Here is a 20,643-nt window from a genome sequence, read left to right on the forward strand (position 1 = left end):
GCCGCTCTGCCATCACAGAGGCTTAGCAATCACAGGCCCATGAAAGTGCAAAGTTGCTCAAGCTGCACTGATACAAACTGCACACAGAGATCTTAGAGAAGCGCAAAGCATCTGCAGCAGAAGGATTTTCACAGATTTTTGGCTCCTACATATCTGTAAATGTTTAATAATCAAGCAAGAGATGACATAGTAATGGAAAATTGTAAAAATACAGTCACATAGATGTTCTTACTCCTCATCAGCTGAAATCAGCTTTTGTAAATTTCAGTTACAGAATGGGGCATAGAGCTTCCACTAAAGCTTTTCTGTGGTTCTAGATTTTATCATCCACACATCCACACCTTTTCCTTTTTTGTTAGGCAGCCAGAAACTTATTTTGGTTGGGATAAACCTTATTGAATGTTAATATTTAATAATAATGTGAAGTCAGTTGCTGTGCTCTGACCCACAAACCGTGAGAAGTGCTCCTGACCCTTGAACCCAGTGGAAATAAAGCGAAGCTCAGAAATGGAGCCCCCATTCCTTGTTTCCATGGAAACGGGGTCAGATCATCAGATACATCAGCTAGGTCCTTACACAGAACCATGGACACCGGTGCAACACAGGAGACAGTAGCACCCAATAACACTCAGCTGAAGACTCTCTGTAGGTTGTCAGGTCCCTCGGAGGAGAAGAGAACTGAAAAAAAACAAAGGCAGACCCAGGGCCGGGAAAGCAGTGCCAACAGCATCCCTGTCCTGGCTCCAGAGAGGCAGGCCCCTCTGGCACAGGCCCGAGAGCCTGAGAGGAGTGGATCCACTCTAATGATATCAATATGGCCAGGGCTTCGGCTGCCTCTGACTCAACTCTTTCAAGTCGGTGAAGAGAAGGCCTTGTGAAGATTAGCGCTACTGTACTGTTTACAAAAAACAAATAGTTTCAAGATCCGACATAATGTTTGTTAATGAACCACTAGATAACAGCTGGATTCACATCAGTAAAATCCCCCAAAAAAGTGCCTTCCTAAATATAGAATTACTTTATTTACATATTACATTACATTCTAAACCCTTAACTATCCGCACATGTGTTTTCATTACCGGGTTAGCAGGGACAAAAATGTTTGGGGGGGAAACCTTTTATTTCACTTTCTTTTTCTCTTCAGCGTGAGGGCTGTGGAACCGCAGTTCAGGCACGGTCATGGTCAGACTCCCGGCACTTCCTTCCCCTCGGCTCTCCGGCTGGCGAGCGAAGCGCCGGCCGTGGCCGTGCTGTGAAGGGGCGGAGGTGTCGGTGGGCTTGGCTTTGTGCCACCTGCGCGTCACTTCTGTTTCAGGGCTGCTCATTTTACTGTGGCAGGCCACCGTCGTGCTCCAGTGTCCAGAGGCACAGGGGAAGAAGGTGAAAGTGGACACTGCTGGAGAGGAGCAGAAGGTCCAGCAGGTCAGGTTTCGGGGAGCCGGGGATCCTCTGCCAGCTGCTCACTGCCTGAAAAATATTTGCAGCTCTAACTGCACAAGGGCATGAGAAAGGCTGACTTCATACCTATTAACTCAACCTGTTTCTGTCCTGCCTTAAGTGCCTGGTTTATTTTAAGTCCGACTCTAACTAAAAAGCAAGCTAAAACCATGTCCTGGACTGTCTCTCCCTCCTGCCGTGTGATTTAAGGCTCTCTTTAATTGGTAAGTCATCATGTACTGTAGAAGATCGGGCTCGACTGTGGTCACTACTTTAAAACAACGATGATGCTACTCTGGAATCAGGCCAGAGAAGATTGAGCAGGTATGTTCCCAGGCTCAAAAGGGCAAAAGGGTAAAATAAGTAAATATTTAAATTTCAAAAAGAAAAAAAAGTTACCTGATTTAAGTATTCAAAATCCTCACAGTGAAAGATTTCAGTATTCAAAATCATCCTGGACAACAGTAAAGCACCAAGCAGAGCACACAAAGGGGAACTAAGGCAAGTGCTTCTAGAACCTAAACCAGGAGGCACTTTACACAAAGAGTCTCAGGGGTCTGGAACAAGCTGACACCCTCGCTTTCATCATGGGATGACCTGAGCAATGAGGTAATAGCAACCAAATGAGCTAGATGGGTCTCCCATTCTCACGACGAAGCCGCTATCAGGTGACTCAGCAGGCACTCATTGGTAGCCATTATGTACAACACAGAATCACTGTGTTTAGCCAGAACACATGTTTAACATCAGGAGAGTCTTAATGGTGCTCCGCTGTGTGTGTCCTGGGCTGCAGCGCCAATGATGCACGCAGCACCTGTGAACCTGGTGCCAGGCTGCCTGGCCTCGTGCTCCTGTGGTCGGAGGTGTGCAGGAGGTACAGGACTCCTACAGACTAAAGCAAAATGTGGAGGTCTTCCGAACGCCAGTGGAGGATCCACATGGTTTCTGGACATGGCCAATGTTTCACAGCTGCGGTTGAAGAGGAAGTTGGGCAGCAGCCAGGCTCTGACACGGCTGGAAGGCGTGATGGGCTGGTGCCAGGTCACTTCGCCCTCCCCAGGGCTGCTCCGCTGGGGCAGGATCCCAGAGGCCACGCCTCCTTCAGCTCCGGACCCGTCTCCCAGACAGAGCTCTTTCCACACGTCAAGGAGGACTTGCCTGTCCTCATGTCCAGAAGCACACGGGGGCTGGCAGAGTCATGCAAGAGAGCTTGTAAGACCATACATTGTTAATTAATTGTGCAAACAGAGAAGACAAAGCTGATGGGAATATGCTGTGTAAATGAACTTCTGTGAAATGTGTTTTAGATATCCCAGAAAGAGGAAACAGATGTTGCTATTATCATTCCATGAGATTTCAGAAAGTTTGCAAAGCCTGTGATGAAATTAGAAACCACATTCTTTAATGATTTTTTTCAGCTTTTGTAGAATTATACTGAAGAGAAATGTAAATTTGCAGTTACTTACGTAACATGCTTATTGTGTGCTTGGGGGCTGTATGCGAATTGTGCATGTTGTCATGGCCTGGTCTCTGGAGCTCAGGCCTCTTGCACACATCCACACTCCCACCCTCCGCAGGACACTCTGCTCCTGGAGCTCTGCGCACTGACAGTGGTGAATACCTTTGCACCACTGTTACTGCTAGAGCCCACAGACATTCATGTAATTGCTAAAGCTCCTGCATTAATAGTGTTGATTATCCCTATTTATGTAATTAAACCCTTTTTTGGCACTCCACTGGGCCCCTGTGTCACTGTTGTTCTCTGATGTTCTAAAAATAGTGATAATAAACAGCACCTTCAATGCTTCATTAATGATGCTGAATGTCCAGGGTCTTCTTTATTGGTATGTGGTTAGAAATACAAAAACCTGTGTGTCTTACAAGCTCCTCAGAGTATCCACTGGTAATACAAGACTCTGGTCTTACTAAATCCCCATCACAGCATGCCTGTGTAATAAAGGGCCTTGAACCAAGGGTCAATGTTCATTTATTTCAAAGAATACACATATCACTTATGAACAAGTGAAGGTTTATTCCATACTGTAAAGAGAAGAAAAGAAACACAACCTTTCGGCTGTAGAGCCTTCTTTGGGTGTGTCCCAAAGAAGACCTAATAATAAATCTTTATTTGTTCCTTTGCAGCCTACACATGCTGATGCAGCTGCCTACTTGAGCTATCATTTACATCCAGTCACTAAAAAGCATCCTTATTATTTATAGAGTCCATGTTACATGATATTAAAAATGAGGGATTTTAAATACTCCAGGTTATTTGAAAATTGGGAAAAGAATATTATTTTTGAAACATGTATAGACCTCAATCAGCCCAGCCTGCATGCCCGTAGACGGTGGTAGGAGACACACGCGGACATGCAGAGACTCCATTGATGACCGTTTCTAAAACCACCCACCAGAGGGAGACAATGAGTCATGCGCCGCCACAAATCCTATAGCAGGAGAAGAACATTAGAACCGTTTCTAATGCAAGAAGACCATTCAGCCTGTTTATCTAATTTGTTATTTTTCAGCAGCTAACTGGTGTAGGTATCCTATTACATTTTTTTCATGAAGGAATATCAGCTACAACAACAGCATGGCTAGATAGCTCGTTCCAGACAACCACAACCGTTCGTGTAAAGAAGAGACTCCGGTTCTCGGGTTTACATGCGCTTTCAAATAATTCCCACTTGCGTCCTCTGGTTCGTGTTTCACTCTTCATCCCAGAGGACCCCACAGCGATTCACGGGTGGGGCGGGACCCGGGGAAGTGCGGTTCTCACCCGGGCGACACTCCGCAGGTCAGGGGATGGGGGAGGAGCTGTTTCTCCGGGTGATTTAAGGGTGAATAGTGGGGCTGGTTCGTACTGATCCAGGGTGGAATTCAGTCAGGACATCGGCTTTAATGGTTGTCATGAATATTGGTTTAAAAGTATTCATATTAAAAATCATACAATTTCAAAACAGATAGAGACCTCATTATATCCAAGTTCAATATGTTATAATTATACAAATTCAGTGTTTCTTAATATTTAAATATACATAAAATCACTTTAGCGTGCATTACATATGGTCTCATTTTCCAGAACCACGGCGCTCAACGCTGCAGGTCAACGTTGCATGTGTGAACACTGCCCTCTGTGGTTTCTGCTCTGTATTGCATGCAAAAATGACGAGTCATTAAGAGAGAAAATTGTTTTTTTTTATAATTTTAGTTTAATCTGAAATCACTTAAAAAGAGAATAAATGCTTTGGACAAGGAACAAGAGAAAAAATATATAGCGCGTTCACAGGTAGAATGAACTTATTGACAATTAAATTTTAAATAGCACGTAAAAGCAGGATAACGTACGGGATAACGTCTGTTTTAGCTATATTTCATTTATTACGGGTAATTTTGATTTTATTTCCTCGGAAAAATATTGCGAGTCACACGGGAAGCGTTTTTGAAAGAAACTGAATATACCAAATTTGCCGGGCGGAACTAAAACGAACACAGGAAGTGTTTCCATATCGGAGTTTCAACGCAGTGGGACACGGTCGCGATGGACCGCAAAACAGATGCCTGGCAGTTTCGCTTTTGTGTTTCGGTTCAGCGTTGTGTCGGCGCATACGTTCGTTGAAGATGGCAGGTTTGGAGCTCTTGTATAATTCTGTCGTCAGCAGCATCGCCTGTCCCCAGGATGCCCTGGTTTGTTTTGTGCACTGGGAGATAGTGAGAAACGGGTACAAATGCCTGGGCGTCGGAGACCAGGTATGTATGGAGTCACCCGTTCACCTCTACCTGGCTGAATTAGCAATGCGCATTCGGGGATGGAGCACAGTGCAGGCTGTACGCGTCTAGTGGTGTAACTGTTGTCAGCTGCTATCGTGGGGAGGGTATCAAAATGTGGTTAGAAAATGTTTAAAAACGGTAGTATTTGATGTGCTCTCCAGATCACATTTTCTGCGGTAGACGCCATTCAAGAAAAAACGCCAGAGTGGAAAATATAATAATGGTAATAGCGCGGTGTTGTCTGGCAGACAGGACTGGCACTCTTCCGAAGTGCGTCATGCCCGTCTGACACCTGTCGTACTTGTGGAGTAGTGATGGGTGTGTGACTGATGCGTGTGACCGTTGCAGCCGAGTAGCAGCGACCGGCAGTCGGAGCTCCTGCCGGCGGGGTGGAACAGCAGCAGCGAGCTGTACACACTGAGGTACCAATCGGGCGACAGCGGTAAGCAGCTGCTGCTCAAGGCCGTGACCGTGGACACCACGCTCATCTTCAACGTCCTGGTACGTGCGGCTCGCTGCCTTACTGCGGCGCATCTTCACTCGCTGACTGACCAGAGCTACTTCAACTTTGCTGATCCTTCTGTGTGTTTTTCTTCTTGAGGAGTAGTGAAGGCTTTTGTCTGTAACTCGTTACCTTACTCTTGCACTGAGTAATGTGTGCAGCTACAGGATTTCACGCAAGCAGGTATGAGCTGACCTGAGACTTGATTCCATAACGAATCTCAAGCTGACAGAAATGAGTGCTCTAGTTGTTTTTCCTTAAATGGGTTCTTATCTGTAGACCACTGGACAACAGTTTTCTAGCTTATTTAATTTGGGAAGGTCTAATTAATAAAATAGTTAAACCCTGGGTTCAATTATATTGTGGAGACAAATGAAATAAAATTCAAGTGAAAGGGTCACAGGAAATGGATTGAGAAGCTTTGGTTCGAGAGTATTATGGGTTTTTTTCTGTTCTGTCTTTGTTGTGTCAGGAGTCAGCTTCAGGACGTGTGTCTGATCTGACAGTGAACCTTGGTGATTATGTGCATGCAGACAGTCTCCAGGTATTCGAGAGGTGGGTCAGACGTCTCTAAGCTGTCGTGTTGTGCTAAAAGGGCAGAGTCATTCAGGACTGAACTGTGTGTGTTAAGTGAGATTCTATATTGCCTGTCAGACACTCTAATCTAATGACTCAGAGTTGGGCTTTGAAAGGATTGGCAACTCGTTTTAAGTAATCAAAATCCCTTCATTTCGCAGCAAAAATCAAGCAGAAGTTGTTTTTATCCCTGCAGTCAAGACACATTAAATGACAAAATCAATAACAATTTTATTCAGGACTTTAAACATGAACCTTTTGGTAATTTTCCAGCATGATATTTTTCATTGTTTTATTAATTTGCGCTTCAAATAGAAATATGTTTTTCTATGATTGTGAATTGCCTGTTGCAAGAATGTTGATATTAACATGCAGCTGGTCTTTGGTGCATTTATCTATTTTGGACAATTGCACAAAGTGTCCTGATAAATCTGCTTTCAGCAGCAAAGTGTGGTGAGTATGAAACAAGTTGCCAATCCAGGAAAATGTTCATTTTTAAGATGGTGTGAGTGTTTCTAATCCCTTTGTAGTACATTTGTAGAAATGTTTAGTCTTCTTCAGCAAGGAGCGTAGGAGCTGTGTCAGCAGGTGACGAGCTGATGTGGTGTTGGTTGTGATGTGTGCTGCCTGTCTCGACAGCGTGTTCAAGAACACTGAAGAGCTGAGGAAGAAGGTGCAATCAGGGCTGTTTCCTTCAGCCTCCACACAGAAGACTAAGCCCAGTGAGAAGGCAGAGAAGAAGGGCCTGAGGGAGAGTCCTCCATGCTTGTGGCCTGACAGAGACCCCCTCCGAATCCCCCCGAGAATTCCTCGCGCTGACCGGCAGCCCAGCTGGTAAGGCCACAGGATGGGAGCTACAACAATCGTTGCTCCGAAAGGCTGAGCTATTAAACTGTACAAAACTGCAAAAAAACATGCACTGTAAATGAAGGTTAGATCTCCATTCCATAGTGCAGTACAGTATAAAATTTCTCTGCCTTAGTCACAGGCCTGTTAGCACTCGTGCTTTTACACATGGGAGTGACAGTCTTCCTGGGCTCGTCGAGCTCTGTGTAATACTGCCTGTGCAGGGCTGCAGGCCTGTTGAGCTGACGCATACTGCAGTGAGGCAGAGCGACTAGGAGCCTGTAATCACTCTGTGGTTTACAAGCTTCTCTGGCCAGAGCTGAGACAAGCAAAATGGCCTTCTCTGACTATGGTTTGATTGATGAGGTCTTTACTGATAGCGGCTCTTAGACACTTTTTCCTGGAGTGAAGAGGCTATTTGGCTGAGACATACCCTCATCTCTGTTAAGGCTCTTTTGGAGCCTGAAATTCCACTGTTTGTAATCTTCCTGTATGGCACATGGAAGTCCAAAAAAATGATGATGTAGCGAGTGTGAGCTGAGTGTGTTGGGGCAATTCCTGGCTAGTAGTCATTTTCAGTACATTTTCAACTGGTGCAGTGTTTAGCATTGCTGCCTCAGTACTAGGGCTCTGGATTCAGTTGTCGTGTTTGCATGCATTTCCTTTGGATGCTCCAGTTTACTCCTACAGTCCACAAACATGCTGGTAGGGTAATTGCCTTCTGGGAAAATTGGCCATAGGGGTGAGTGTGTCTGTGTGTGTGCCCTGTAATGGACTGGTGTCATGTCTGGGGTGTACCCTGCCTTGCACTCGTTGCCTGCTGGGATAGGCTCCGGCTCCCCCGTGACCCTCAATTGGATTAAGCCATTATGAGATGGATGGATGTAGCTTAAAGTTGATTGAGTTAAAATGATTTTAACAATTCAGGTTAGGAGATTTAAATTATTTTCTATTTAATAAGAACTTAACATAAGTGTTTCTTTAATCCTGATTTGTTTTACGGTTAAGAACACTTGTGAGCCTTACACTGTTTCTGCATGAATCTTAATATAATTGCACAGAGCAAATCACTCTATGATTGCTGATTGGAAGAACTAAAAATCAGTATTCTCATGCAAATAATTTGTAAATTACATAGTATATGTAATGTGCTGAAAACCCCATGGTTGAACTAATTATAAACAGTTTTCCTGTTATCAGCGACTGGTAGCAAAAACAGCATGTGCATTGGAAATGATGTAATCTTAATGAAAAGCAGGCAATCTTGTTTGGTGGTTGAGGTTTTAATGGTACACAGCACACAACGGACCAAGCTTTTCAGTTCATTACCAAAGAACATGGGTTGTTAAATATATTTTCCACAGACATATAATTAATGGTATTATCAGTAAAGGTTTATGAGCTTTTGCGGTTCAAGAGTTCTTCTAAAGAGTGGGCAGAGGTTCATGTGATGTGTGCTCTTTCCCGGCGATGTCTGCTACATTGATACTTCTTGCTCCTTTTTTCTCCTTATGATCCAAAAATCGCAATAGGTCCATCTTGATTCTTAATGTCTCAAGACTACAAGAGGTTGGGCATACCCAGACTTTCACACAGCATCGTCAAAAGGTTATGAATTTCTCACATAATTTGAGATCATTTTGGTGCTCATAGATTATTGCCCTGCGGATATTATCCAGCCTCTGCCTGAGTGTTACTAGGAAATCTGCTTCAACAGCACGGAGGGGTGAACATTTCTGTGGACATCTGCTGCCCTTTTACTTGTTTCCTCAGCTCTTTCTTTCGCTGTTTGCCCTGAAGTAGCCATCTTGGTTGGCCTGATGTCAGGTATTATCTGGTCCAGTGCAATATAGCCCAAAGGATCTATTACCCCTGTGCACAGAGGGTACAAGTGTGACATTCAGATTCGTGTGCTCTGCAGGAAATGAATCCTTCAGTGTAAAAACAGAGAATGTTTTTCCCCCTCTGCACACATACAGTGCATCTCTGCTCCAATGTCCTGATGTATTTGCCTTGCTGAGTGATGGGATTGAGACAAGGATTTCAATTTGGGTTTTTTTTTCATAAAATGTAGCTAATCTGCTTGCGATTCATTGAGTTTCTGCAAGGAGGAAGAAGCTGAATTCTTTGGAGGACTGTGTCTGAGCGTTTCCTTGCAAAGCTTTGTCTGGTCTGGAATCTGCTCTGTTTTGTTGCGTCACACAGAGAGTGCAGGAATACAGGGGGCTGATTTATTTATTTACTGACTCTTTTCCTGGAAACAGGGCGGAAAGGAAGCATTAATTAAAAAAGACTCTATCCTGAAAGGAGCAGCATCATTTATAATAAATACATTAGCTTTTGATCAATGTAGGTCTTCTAATTGCTTGGCTTTAAGAAGAAAGCCTCATTAATTACCTGTTGGACAACTAGTGTGCAGAGGAACTTATAAAGAATTTATAATAAAGCTGTAAGTGCAGCACAAAGGCTTGATAGTGGTTTGATTGGCTCACTTACAGCACCGTAAGAATGGTGAGAGCTGGCTTGTGTTAATTCTCCTTTTTGAAGTTTTGTTCTTATTTTTTTTAGCCTTTCATTTGGTTTCATCTTTAATGTCAGACATTACATTCTACTTTGTATAACCCTCATTTTTTTTTTGCTTCTAAGAATTTAGACATGATAATTAAATCCTATAGAGAAGCTTTATTCAAGGAAAGCTGTTTTTGCCTCAGCTAAGTCTTTGTTTAAACCGTATGTGTAGTAAAATCTGAAGATGTTATGCTTTAGTGATTCTTGGGTACACAGGGCTGTCCCTTGGCAAGCAGATTTTTTAGTATTTTAAAAATTTTAAAAGATTAATTTACCGTTTGTACTTGAGGATTCTGTGAGTCTGCTGTGTGCTGATGTCGATGTGTTTTGTCTGCAGTCGCTGGGCTGGGCCGACATCGTATTCAATATGTACTGCAGCGAGTACGAGCTGTGGGGAGACCCTGGCATCTATTTTTAAGGCAGGAGCTCAGGACTGAAGCTGTGAATTCAGGGCAAAGACAGCCACTCCAAAATCTCAAGACTCTTCAAGATTCAGACCAGCCCTGGATCACACTAGAGGCTGCTCCATGTTATTTAAAGGGGCCGCTGTGTACAGTGTAATTGCAGATGTTGTCTGTAGATATTGCTGCACATCTGAGCTTTACTGTGAGATCAGCCAATCATTTGGGTTGCACTATTCCACAGAAGGCATCAGTGATCCCAGGATACTTCACCCTGAAGAATAATGAGCTTTTTTCAGTTTAAGCTCATACCAAGATAACTTTGTGACCTTTGTACTTACAAAGTGTGCATCTTAAACTAGCTTTCAAGCTTTCAGTTTTTCTGTTTGCATGCTTTGTTATACCGTCAACAGGAGGAACTACCTAAAATTGAAACATAAGTAGGATTTGTCTTCTCAGGAAAAAGTGTAAATGAATAAATAGGAAGATTAAGCAGTTGTGGCACTTTGGTGATGAAGGTTCATGAAGCTGGTGTCAAATCTGATATGTGCAAGTCTATAATTGGATTAGGGTGTGAATTTGATACATTTTATAATCCTGCTTTGTGGAAGAATGTTCTATAGTACCTTTAAACACGCAACAGAACTTGCACAGCACAGTGGCAGCTGTGGTGGGTAGCATTTCTTGGCAATTTAGACTGCTGACTTGCATGGAGCTCTCCTCTTGCTAGGTAGATTTAGCCCAGAGGTGTTAGATTTTAATTGGTGTGATTTTCAGAGAAAGAATAGAGCCTGGAGGTAACCCCATTAAAACCCTGGTGCATCTTATAACCAGTATTTTAATCTTAAAATCTGCATGTGTAACCCATGCATCTGTGCTTCGATTGAATTTGTAATGTAAGCAGGGCGTGGTCTGTTTCTTCAAGACCAGGAACAGAAATGGTTTGGTTGTGAAGCAGTTTGATCCATTCCATGTTACAAGAGCTGCAAGCTGTCTTGAAGGTTACCAAGTTTATGAAGTGTTTTGCAGACTCCGAAAGGTAGTATACCGGAAGATTGTGGTGACACTTTCGTGCTCCATTGCTTTGGAATAATGAAGTGTAAACGTTAGCCCAGATTGAAAGGAGCCTTCAAACGCAGCGCCTGAGGCAGTGTCCACCCTGGTCTGCGTGGCTGCTGTCCCCTGGACAGAGGGACTGGGAGACTGCCCATCCCGCAGTGTGGCTGTGACTTCCTGCAGGCAGCTTGTGACTGAACAGGGGTCTCAGTGTGGAGGTTAATGCACGTGCCTGTTCCTGCTATGCTGGGTTAAATCACCATTCTCACTCTGGCTTCCTGCCTGCCTGTCTCTCCAGGCCGGACCCCCTGGCCCCGTTCTCCACAGGAAGAGCCGACCTGGACCCCCTGGGGTAAGTACTGCAGTCCGGGTCTGGGAGAGGCGGCTGAGGGACGAGACAGTCGGTTCTGCATGTGCAGAGACCCCAGTTAAAACAGCATTAGACCTCAGTAGGTCTATTACAGGGTCCTCACCTCCAATCCCAAAGGATTGCTGCCCTCTGTATTTGAAGCTGGGTTCTTTCACTTAACTGAGCCCTTTGAGCCATTCACTGAGGTGGAGGGAAGGAAATGATTTAAAGAGCTCCATTAATACTGGTAGATCACCCTCAATGACAGCACCTGCTGACCCATTGGATTAGTTAAAATGCCAGCAGGGATTCAGAAATATCCCCCCTTTTGTGTTGTTGCACAGGAACAAAGTTAATTTAAGTGTCAAGAAGAAAAAATAAACCTGACCCCCATTTACTAATTGCTGTTAACCAGGATAAGATGCCACTGCTGTCATCACTGTAGAGAGTGACACACGAGCTGTGGCAGACAGACAGCTGTGCTTATAAATGTGTTGACTGTGAGGCCAGATCTGCTCCCTCAAATGAGCAGTTTCACCGGAGGGAGACATTGAAGACGGATGCCTTGTCCTGGTGGGGTAATACCAGTCTTTGTGTAAAAATAAGTGCTTAACTCATTTGCATGATGCTCTTTAGTTCTTTAATATTAAAATATTGACTTCAGAATAGGGTCTATTATATGTCAATGTACTGTATATGGGAATTTTGATGTGGTCCTGCACTCTCCCAAGGAGCAGAGAATTTCTTCCAAAAACTAAAAAAATTGCTCTGGGACAGAGTGTGATACAAGATAATCATTCATTACCAGAAGATACACCGGGCTGTTCTGAAGGACAGAGAGATGCAAGCACAAATCCCTGCAGTTGATCTGACAATGCAGATTTATTTCTCAGTCCTGCACTGAAATCTGCAGGCTGTGCCCTTCTTTTTTCCTCTTCTCCTGGCATATTGCATAAGCTGTACAGCTGGTCCTCACACACTAAAATAAAGAGGGATTATATATGCAGCTGCAACCCTGCATCCCTAATGTACATTAGAAGATAAAAAGTTTGAGCAGGCTTTGATGAAAACTCTATTGCCTGACAATCACCCAAACAAAAAATGCAATACTAATGTTTCCAGTTAATTTATTGATCTTTAAATCTCATTAATCTGCGCTGATTCAATCTAGCAGGAGCATTGCATTCAGTGTAAAATCCCTGTGGAGCAAGAGACGACGATAGTAAACAACACTCCTGTGTGTTTGTGGGCCCAGGAGACTGTAGACCCTGCAGGTGACGCACGGCAGGGAAGCTCAGCATGCAGGTGGCCTGTCCCCACAGCTTACATTCAGGCACATGTACATTTCGTTTTTCATCTGGAGTTGGAATTTTGTGGTACTTCGAACTTTTGAAAACACAAAAGATGAGACCTTTGCAGGGAGCCCATTTAGGTGGTTTGTTCTTGTTTCAGAAGATAATGAATTCAAGGAGCCCATCCAGCTGTTTCTGCGAGGAGCCAGGTATAGGTCTCTAGAACTTTGCTGGGCAGCTGTTCCTGGTGCCACATCCTGATAAGTGTTCAGAGGGAGTATTTATAGCTATCCGTTCCTGGACCTTGGGGCCGGTGTGCTGCAGGTGCTCAAGATCACTTTAAAGCAACAGCACCTGCAGGGTTGGAAGAAACTGTTAATTTGGTCCAGTTAAGCCAGTAATGAGCTGGTTTAAGTCATTAGGAATTGACTTGGCAGGAAGGACTGCAGACACAGCAGCCTTTCATGACCAGGACTGGACAGCCCTGATTTACCGTTTATGCTTTACAAAAATGCATTTGCTGCTGTCGTTGATGGAGCAGTTAGTAATCTGAGCCCCAGCTACTTGTCCTCCAATTGGAAGGAACAACTGCCTGTTTTCACCGTGACATGACCAGCACATGTGTGACATTAAATTATTCAAGTAAAATCTGAAAGCATCAAATATTGATTAGCAACTGGACAGGGACAGAATGGAGAACAGTCTGAAGTTCTTTTAAAAATAGTTACCATGATTAGAGCCGTGTAAACCGGCAGATTTCAGATATAGTATCTGGAGATCACTTTGCCAAGGGATTACTCTGATTCCTGGTTTCTGATTCCTGATTCCTGATTTCTCTGGCTCTGCAGGGTTATAGGAGGCTTTTTGCTGATCCTGGCCCCATTGAACTGGGTGCATTTTGCAGCGGTGTAGTGTGTTGACCACTTCATTTTTACAGTAATAATGGCCTTCAATATCTGTTCTTTTATGTTTTTTATGTTACACTTTCTAATATGAATAAGTTATAATTATTCTTAGTGAATGTTTAGCATTGTTTTGTACCTTTTTCTATTGTTCAACTTTATAACAGATTGTAGTTGCTATATACTGCATTGCTGTGAAGCCTCAACTCAGATCACTGATTGCTGATGAGAACAGCTGATCCATGAAAATTGACTGATTAGTTGTAGGTGTGATTGAGTTCCCCTTACAAACTTGAAAATACAGAGGACATAGTCTGTCTTTGGGATATGCTTTACTGCAGACCAAGTTTAATAGTTCTGAAAGTTTTAAAAGTGGAGCTGCAGATGGTATGAATCTCACTCTGTGGTGTTGTGCGAAACTGCTGTCTCTCTGTGGCACAGAAAGCACAGATCTCCTCTTCCAGTTGTCAGCCAGGGCTGGAGTGAGCGAGAGCACTGTAGGAACAGCTCCTAGAGCCACCCCTCTGCTGATAATCACACTGAGGCAGTCCTCTGAAATACCAGCGCAGGCTCTGGCTGTGTCATTAATGCAGACATGTCATATGGCTGTTTAAACAGGCTATTGCCCTTATCTGCTGAGGGTATCTCTTGCACTTCATTTAGGTTAGAAAAAATAAGAAGTAACAAATAGAAAAGCTCAGATATGTTTGCATTTCCAGACTGTCTTTGGTCTCCTCCCAGCACCTGCCTTTACGGCACAACAGACACAATTATGTGAGCATTAGGTATGCAGTGATCCAGATTGCTCTGATTGTCCTTGCAGCACATTACACCTGGAGAGGAGCAGTTTCACACAGCCCATTACCACCATCAGTATCTGACTCTGCCATTCAGCCTACATTGTCTCAGGCATCACAGCCCACACCTGGAGCCCTGGAGCTGTATAACTTTCATTGTGCAGTTTAGTAATGCATATGTAGAGAAAATTTAAAAAAGGAAGAACTGGTCTTGCCAAGATCTGAAACCTCATTAATAAGGTAGAGTTGTGTTTGTGAAGTGTCATGTTTGAGCTATCTAATGAGTCTTTTTTTAATGTGATTGTTTTTTCTGAAGTCTTCTTTAATCCAAACTGGCTCTTGTTGCCAATTGTAGAGATTTGAGGATTTGAATGTATTACAAAACTGAGAAACTGGACTATTAAATCAGAGAAGACTTTATGGATGCTAGGCATCATTCACAACAAACAGCATCACACACGCAGATTTAAAGAATAACAAAATTACTTCTGTGCAGAGGCTGTTAAAAACCATCATTACAGGTCATTGGTTGGTTGTGATGTCATCAGGTACAGTGGCATCTCCATCAGGATCCTCATGGATCCTCTGGCCCTGGCAGGGGATTTATGACAGGTGACCTCTAGCTGGGGTCCAGGTCCAGATGTGCCTTCCTCTTGGTGCTGCAGATGAAGAGGCATCACTGTTGGCATTTAGTGCAGGTGTCAGGATGGACCTAAATTGTGTTGGCCTGTTTTGGGGCTTTGCAAAGCCTACATCCTGCTTATCAAAGTCACATCTCCGCAGTTAAGCTGTGCCAGGATCTTATTTTTAGTTCAAGTCAAGAGAAAGATTATTACAATAATCTTCCTGAACACGTAATTCCAAGCATGCTCATGGCTTTGCAGCTACACAGTTAGTCTCTGTGATTCAGCTTTGCTGTACTTTCGAACACACGAGCAGCTGATTTTAAAGCACAGTGGAGACAATTTCATCCCCTTCAGAGCTTAAGAGCTCTTTGCGTTGTCTCCTATCAAAACACGATGAAAGACAAACTATAAGCACGTCTTACCAGAAGAATTTTATCTGTTAGTAATATGGTTTCTTAAAGACATTTGGAGTTCTAAACCACATAACGTATTGTTTTAAAATACAGTAACACAATTTGCTTTTAAAATAAAATCCAAAAGCATAGTTCAGAAACAAATTACCAGCAGTGTGTCTTTAATGTTGAAATAAACTCCAAGGGGCAGAGCTCTGCAAAACAGGAACACCCTGGCACAAATATCAGTCCTGCCAGTGCGAGCTGTGTAGCCGTGGGCTCAGGTGCTGATCCACGGCGCTGGCGTGGCCTTGACTCTGTCTCACTTCTGCAGTGGCCAGCCTGGCGGGATGATCGTCGATCCTCTGCGTTCCGGATTTCCAAGATCCGGGTTTGACCCCTCCGCTGGGATTCCGGGCCGGCTGCCCCCAGGAGCCGTCCCGCCAGGCGCCCGCTTCGACCCCTTCGGACCAGTAGGAGCGAACCGGCCAGGGTAGGTACCAGCTCACCCCGTCACCAAGCAGGGAGAGCGGGGTCCTGCTCCCCAGGAGTCAGAGTCTCCTGTGCAGATAATCCCTAGGCAGTACTCGCATGGCAGCTGTGCACTTTCAACACACACTTCAGAGTGGACAGTTGTATTTCCTGATCCGCATGCAAGAACAAGACATGCCGGGTGCTTTGGCAGTCTAAAACACAGGAAGTATTATTTTTAAAGTCAACATTATTTCATCATTTTTTTTTATCTTAAATCTTAGTTTTAAGATCTTAGCATCTTGATGAGTTGTAAATCAATCTCTATGCACATGTAGAGTGTTTATTGGTACATAAGGTCTAGAAGGCAAAGTTCCACATTTAAGGAACTTTAGATTCTAGTTAATTTGTTGGTTTTTTTGTCGCTTCCTTGCTCTTCTCTGTTTTTTCTGCGCATCTCCAGTCCGGATCCTGACCACATGCCGCCGCCGGGGTACGATGACATGTTCATGTAGCGCTGGCCCTGCCCCCCGCTCACCTTGCTTAGAGATGTGCCTCGCTCTCCACCCACAGGACGTCTTATAGGTGTGTCGTAATGCATCTATAAACAGTTTATAAAGGGTGTTACAAAAGAGTCATGATATTTTTAGTTGTGGTAGAAGCAAGAAAGTTTTAAGATGCTGACGTTACTATAACTAACACTGTGCACCTTACTTTTTTTGTCATGGCTTTAACATCAAAGCATTCGGATTAGAGCTGTTAACATCTGCATTGTAACTGTTTTTTAATCCCTGTCGTAACTTGTTTGTAGATGTTTGTCGTGGAATTCTTCAGCCAAAATGTAACCTTGCCTCTGTGAAAAACAGACTAGAGGAATGCACTATAATCTGCAAGATTGGTGTTTGTTCTTATAACAGTATTTTTTTTACTTCATTCAAAAATATTTTACAGTGACATTGTAACTTATGTCATGGAGTTCAGATTCCAATTGAACAATTTCCGAACACTAGAGCAATTCACGTGCATATAAAGACTTATTTAGTTAACAAGATGATTTATTATTTTTCTCATTGTTGATTGTTTAAGCAGAAGTGTTACAGTTCCAGCACACAAATAAAGCGTTTTCCTGTTTTCAGCTAAAGATTTTGCTAGTTTTGATTGTATAGCTTCATTGAAATGATTCAATAAATCTTATTTGGTCTAAATGTCTGCCTCTTTTGTAATCCTTTTAAAGGAATATAGAAATAATGGGAAAAAATGGTGAAATCAGAGCTTGGACCCACGGACCAGTCATGAACCAGCACCTGGTGTTGGGTTTCTGCAGGACAGAAGGAAGGGGACGGTGTTTGATTGAATTCAGGCCAGGCTGTTTGAAGTGTGGAGTCAGATTACCCAGATGACCTGCGAGTTTTGATAGGATTTGGTGTTCTCAGGCCTCTGCACAATCCCAGGCTGGGGTTCTCTTTGTTGTTTCGAAGTACACCATCTCTGCAGGGGCAAGAACTGGGACCAGGTTTTATTCAGAGTTCCATGCACATTTGTTTCCATCCTCATAATTTATTTCCATTTCCTGGTAGTTCTTCTCTGCCTGCCAGCCTCGTTGAAATGACCTTTTCTTCATGCAGTGACATTCTGACAATCGCACTTGGCTCCGGCTCTGCAGGAGGAATTGTGACATTTGTTTCTTTTGTTTTTTCCTCTGTTGCTGTTTTTTCCATGTTTGGTTTCTGTTCAGAACCTGGCTTTAGTTAGAAGCAAATACCAAAAATGAAAGGGGTTGAGAGCTTGCTTGTGTGCGGAATGATCAGGGGTTTGTTTTGTCTTGACATGATTTAATATTGTCTTTGAAGTGTGGGTCACATGAACTGCTCTAACCGCAGGCAGTGGGGAATGCGATGCTCCGTTCTTTGGTGTCGTGACGTCCTGAAGCATATTCTGCATATTGCGCCCTTTTCTTTGGGAACCCATAGGATGAGGCAAGAAATGGCCCAAAACCCTGCAATTACAAATTTAAATTATGCAAATAAACCTCTGAGCAAATTTTAATTGGAAGTGTGCAGAGACATTTCTCCTAATAAACTATTCCAGCAGCATCTTTCATTTGCACGAGGCGGACTAAAGTGCTTTTGGCTAAATCCCGTACGTGCACTGCATGTTCTTTTCAGTGAAGAAAATGGATTTTGAATCGCTACTGTAACCAGTCCTTCAGACTGAAATGTTTTCACGTCCTTCGCAGGTCTAGCAAAACCTCCCCGCTGCTCATCTGTCGATACCTGCCCAATCTGGGCGATACTGCAGGTTGCCTGCGCTGTGTGACTGGCCTTCTGTCATGTGCTCATTGACATGCAGCTGTAATGCATGCGCTGCACAGAGGCACACTGCGTGTTGTCAGGGCAAGATGGGGCACTTGCAGCCGAACGCCCGCAGCCTGGCAACAGCCACAGTGCACTCGGGGCTTCACAGGCCAGACAAGAGAGAGAGGAGCCCAGGGAAGAGAAGAGAGATAGAGAGATCGGTGGCTGCTGTTGACAGGCGAAGGAAGGAGGAGGTTGCTGTTGGATTTAAAAGTCTGTCCCACAGTTGAAGTGCTGGAAGGTTGAGCTAGGTTTAAATTCTGTGCAAAGTGTGTCTTAATCCATCAGTTGCTACTCACAAGGCTTGGGTGAAGGGTGCAGTTGTCCCATTATTTTCCCAGCAGCGTTCCCCCCCTGTCCTGTCAGATCCGGGAAGTTCAACAAGGCTGGGTCTGGTCAGTACTGGGGCGAGACACCTCTAAAGATAGGACAGGTTGCTGCTATGTTATCCGTAGGCCAGAAGATGGCGCTCTGAACCAGAATTTCCAATCCCCAGCCCCCAGTATGGTGACCTTGGCCACACTGCTGTAGGGGGGTGTCGTCCTTCAGATATGATGTCACCCTGGTTGCAGTGTGGTTAGGACTCTGCACCCATAACTGCATGGTTGTAGGTGAAAATCCCAGGTGGCACTGCTGACCCAGGTTGTTTCACTTAAATGCCCAGGTGTATAAATGGGTACAAGTGTTAAATATGTTCAAATATTCTAATGAGATGGCTATCAAAAATCTCTTGGCTCTTCCTAAGAGAATGGATGTTAGTCCTAGTGTCCTTGATTTGTCCAATTAAATGTGGGATCTCTTACTCCTCCTGCCCGCTGTTCCGCGTGCCTCCCAGGAGGGGGCAGCACTTGAGTGGTGGGTGAAGTGGGTATATATACAGTATATATAGCACTTTGGGATCCTAAGGGTTGAAATTACTATGCAAATACAAGCAATTTTATTATTTCTAGTACTATTAATTTTTCCTTTTTTTTACGTGACATTTTCTCATTGTAATCTCATTGTAATGTAACCATGATTTGGGAAAATATTTTTTCTTTGTTAAAGCTCATAGGATATATATATATTATTTTTGTTGTTGTTGTTTAAACAGAAGAATCTAATATGCTGTTCTACGCAGTGCAGATGGCAGAATATTGAAACCTCCTAGTATGCCTGCTTATTATAGATATTTTGTTAATTTAAAAAAAAGTGTTGGGAATACAGGTATTTTATGAAAATGTTGAAATTTTGCAGAATAATTTGCTTGGGTTCGTTTATTTCCTAATTGCCCTGCAGCACAGCTGGAAGAACGGGAAATTTCACATCCAGGAGATCAGGTTCATTCGGCCACAATCACTGGAGATAATCCACTTCAAGCGCACCTCCTGGGCCGTCGCTGCTGTGTTTCGATGGTCTGCTCCACTTCCAGGAGGTCCGAGAGAGTTGGGTCATTTAACAGCTGGTGGTCTCAAGCTTGTCTTTTTTGTATGCAAATGTATCTTAATTCGTCGAGGATGTTTTTTTTTCCTCAAAGCACAGAAGAGCAGCTCAGGTGAGGCTGGTGTGAAGCCCTCCCTGAGTTATGTTCCTGATATAATTCAGCCGTCTTTCATCACAGCGCACATCCTGCACAGAAAGTGCCTGTAATTGTACTGTTATAAATGGCCTCTGTGAGGCTGGAAGAGAAGAGACTTGCAGATTCAGACTGCAGATTTAAAGTTTTAGACTCCGCCTTATTAAAATCGCATCACATGGAGATCAAGAGAAGCACAAAGAAACGGCTGAGTCCAGCAACAGCGTTGGTTTAAGTCTCTCTTACCAGGAGAGCCTAATCATGTCAGACTGAGAGCAGTCCTGCTCATACAGTAGTGGCCGTGGTTGTAGTGTGCAGTTCAGACACGGAGTCACCGTGTCACTGGCTGCCAGTCGTGTTGTTGACAAAGCTCTGTGCCCCTGCTGCCCCTGGTGACAGTCTGTTGCTGTTCACACTGAAATTATTCCGCTCTTGTTTCCAGACTGTTTCAGGACACTTGTTTTCAGCAGTATTTACATCGCTTTGCTGTCTGTAGCTGTGGGTCTTGTCATCTGCTTCTGTCTGTGATTGTATGAAACCCTGTCTGCTTCTTGACATGTTTGGGATTGATGAAAACAGGAATTCCTTTGCAGTATTTAAAGACGTGCTGTACGTAAAAAAGCCTATAATCATAACAGAACGCACTGGTATCAGCTTAATTCCTTCTTTTGTGAAGAAGCAGCCTTGGTCTCTGGGCCCCTTTCTTTAAGGACTGGTATTTCATCAGCGATTCCAAGACACAGAGGGA

At 43.8% G+C, this 20,643-nt stretch overlaps 1 protein-coding gene across 2 annotated transcripts; it reads left to right on the top strand.

Annotated features, from left to right (window-relative positions):
- The first annotated feature begins 4,283 nt into the window (after positions 1 to 4,283).
- Positions 4,284 to 17,191, top strand: psmf1 (proteasome inhibitor subunit 1). Of its 2 annotated transcripts, XM_088937076.1 has the most exons (7): positions 4,293 to 5,187; positions 5,557 to 5,709; positions 6,183 to 6,265; positions 6,926 to 7,120; positions 11,456 to 11,509; positions 15,850 to 16,008; positions 16,450 to 17,191. In XM_088937076.1, the coding sequence occupies exons 1-7, from the start codon at positions 5,059 to 5,061 to the stop codon at positions 16,499 to 16,501; spliced, it is 825 nt and encodes a 274-aa protein (XP_088793202.1). In that variant the 5' UTR covers positions 4,293 to 5,058; the 3' UTR covers positions 16,502 to 17,191. The 2 variants fall into 2 exon arrangements, with proteins under 2 accessions (XP_088793203.1, XP_088793202.1); XM_088937077.1 differs by lacking the exon at positions 5,557 to 5,709 and having other exon boundaries at positions 4,284 to 5,187.
- The last annotated feature ends 3,452 nt before the right edge of the window (positions 17,192 to 20,643 follow it).

This window comes from Atractosteus spatula, chromosome 19 (genome assembly GCF_055471065.1).
Source record: "Atractosteus spatula isolate fAtrSpa1 chromosome 19, fAtrSpa1.hap1, whole genome shotgun sequence".
Taxonomy (NCBI): domain Eukaryota; kingdom Metazoa; phylum Chordata; class Actinopteri; order Semionotiformes; family Lepisosteidae; genus Atractosteus; species Atractosteus spatula.

Bases quoted from the DNA above. Each gene is read 5' to 3' on its own strand.
- psmf1 (XM_088937076.1), top strand. From the start codon at position 5,059: ATGGCAGGTTTGGAGCTCTTGTATAATTCTGTCGTCAGCAGCATCGCC. The intron at 5,188-5,556 runs GTATGTATGGAG...TGACCGTTGCAG, and splicing joins GCCTGGGCGTCGGAGACCAG to CCGAGTAGCAGCGACCGGCA. The intron at 16,009-16,449 runs GTAGGTACCAGC...GCGCATCTCCAG, and splicing joins GTAGGAGCGAACCGGCCAGG to TCCGGATCCTGACCACATGC.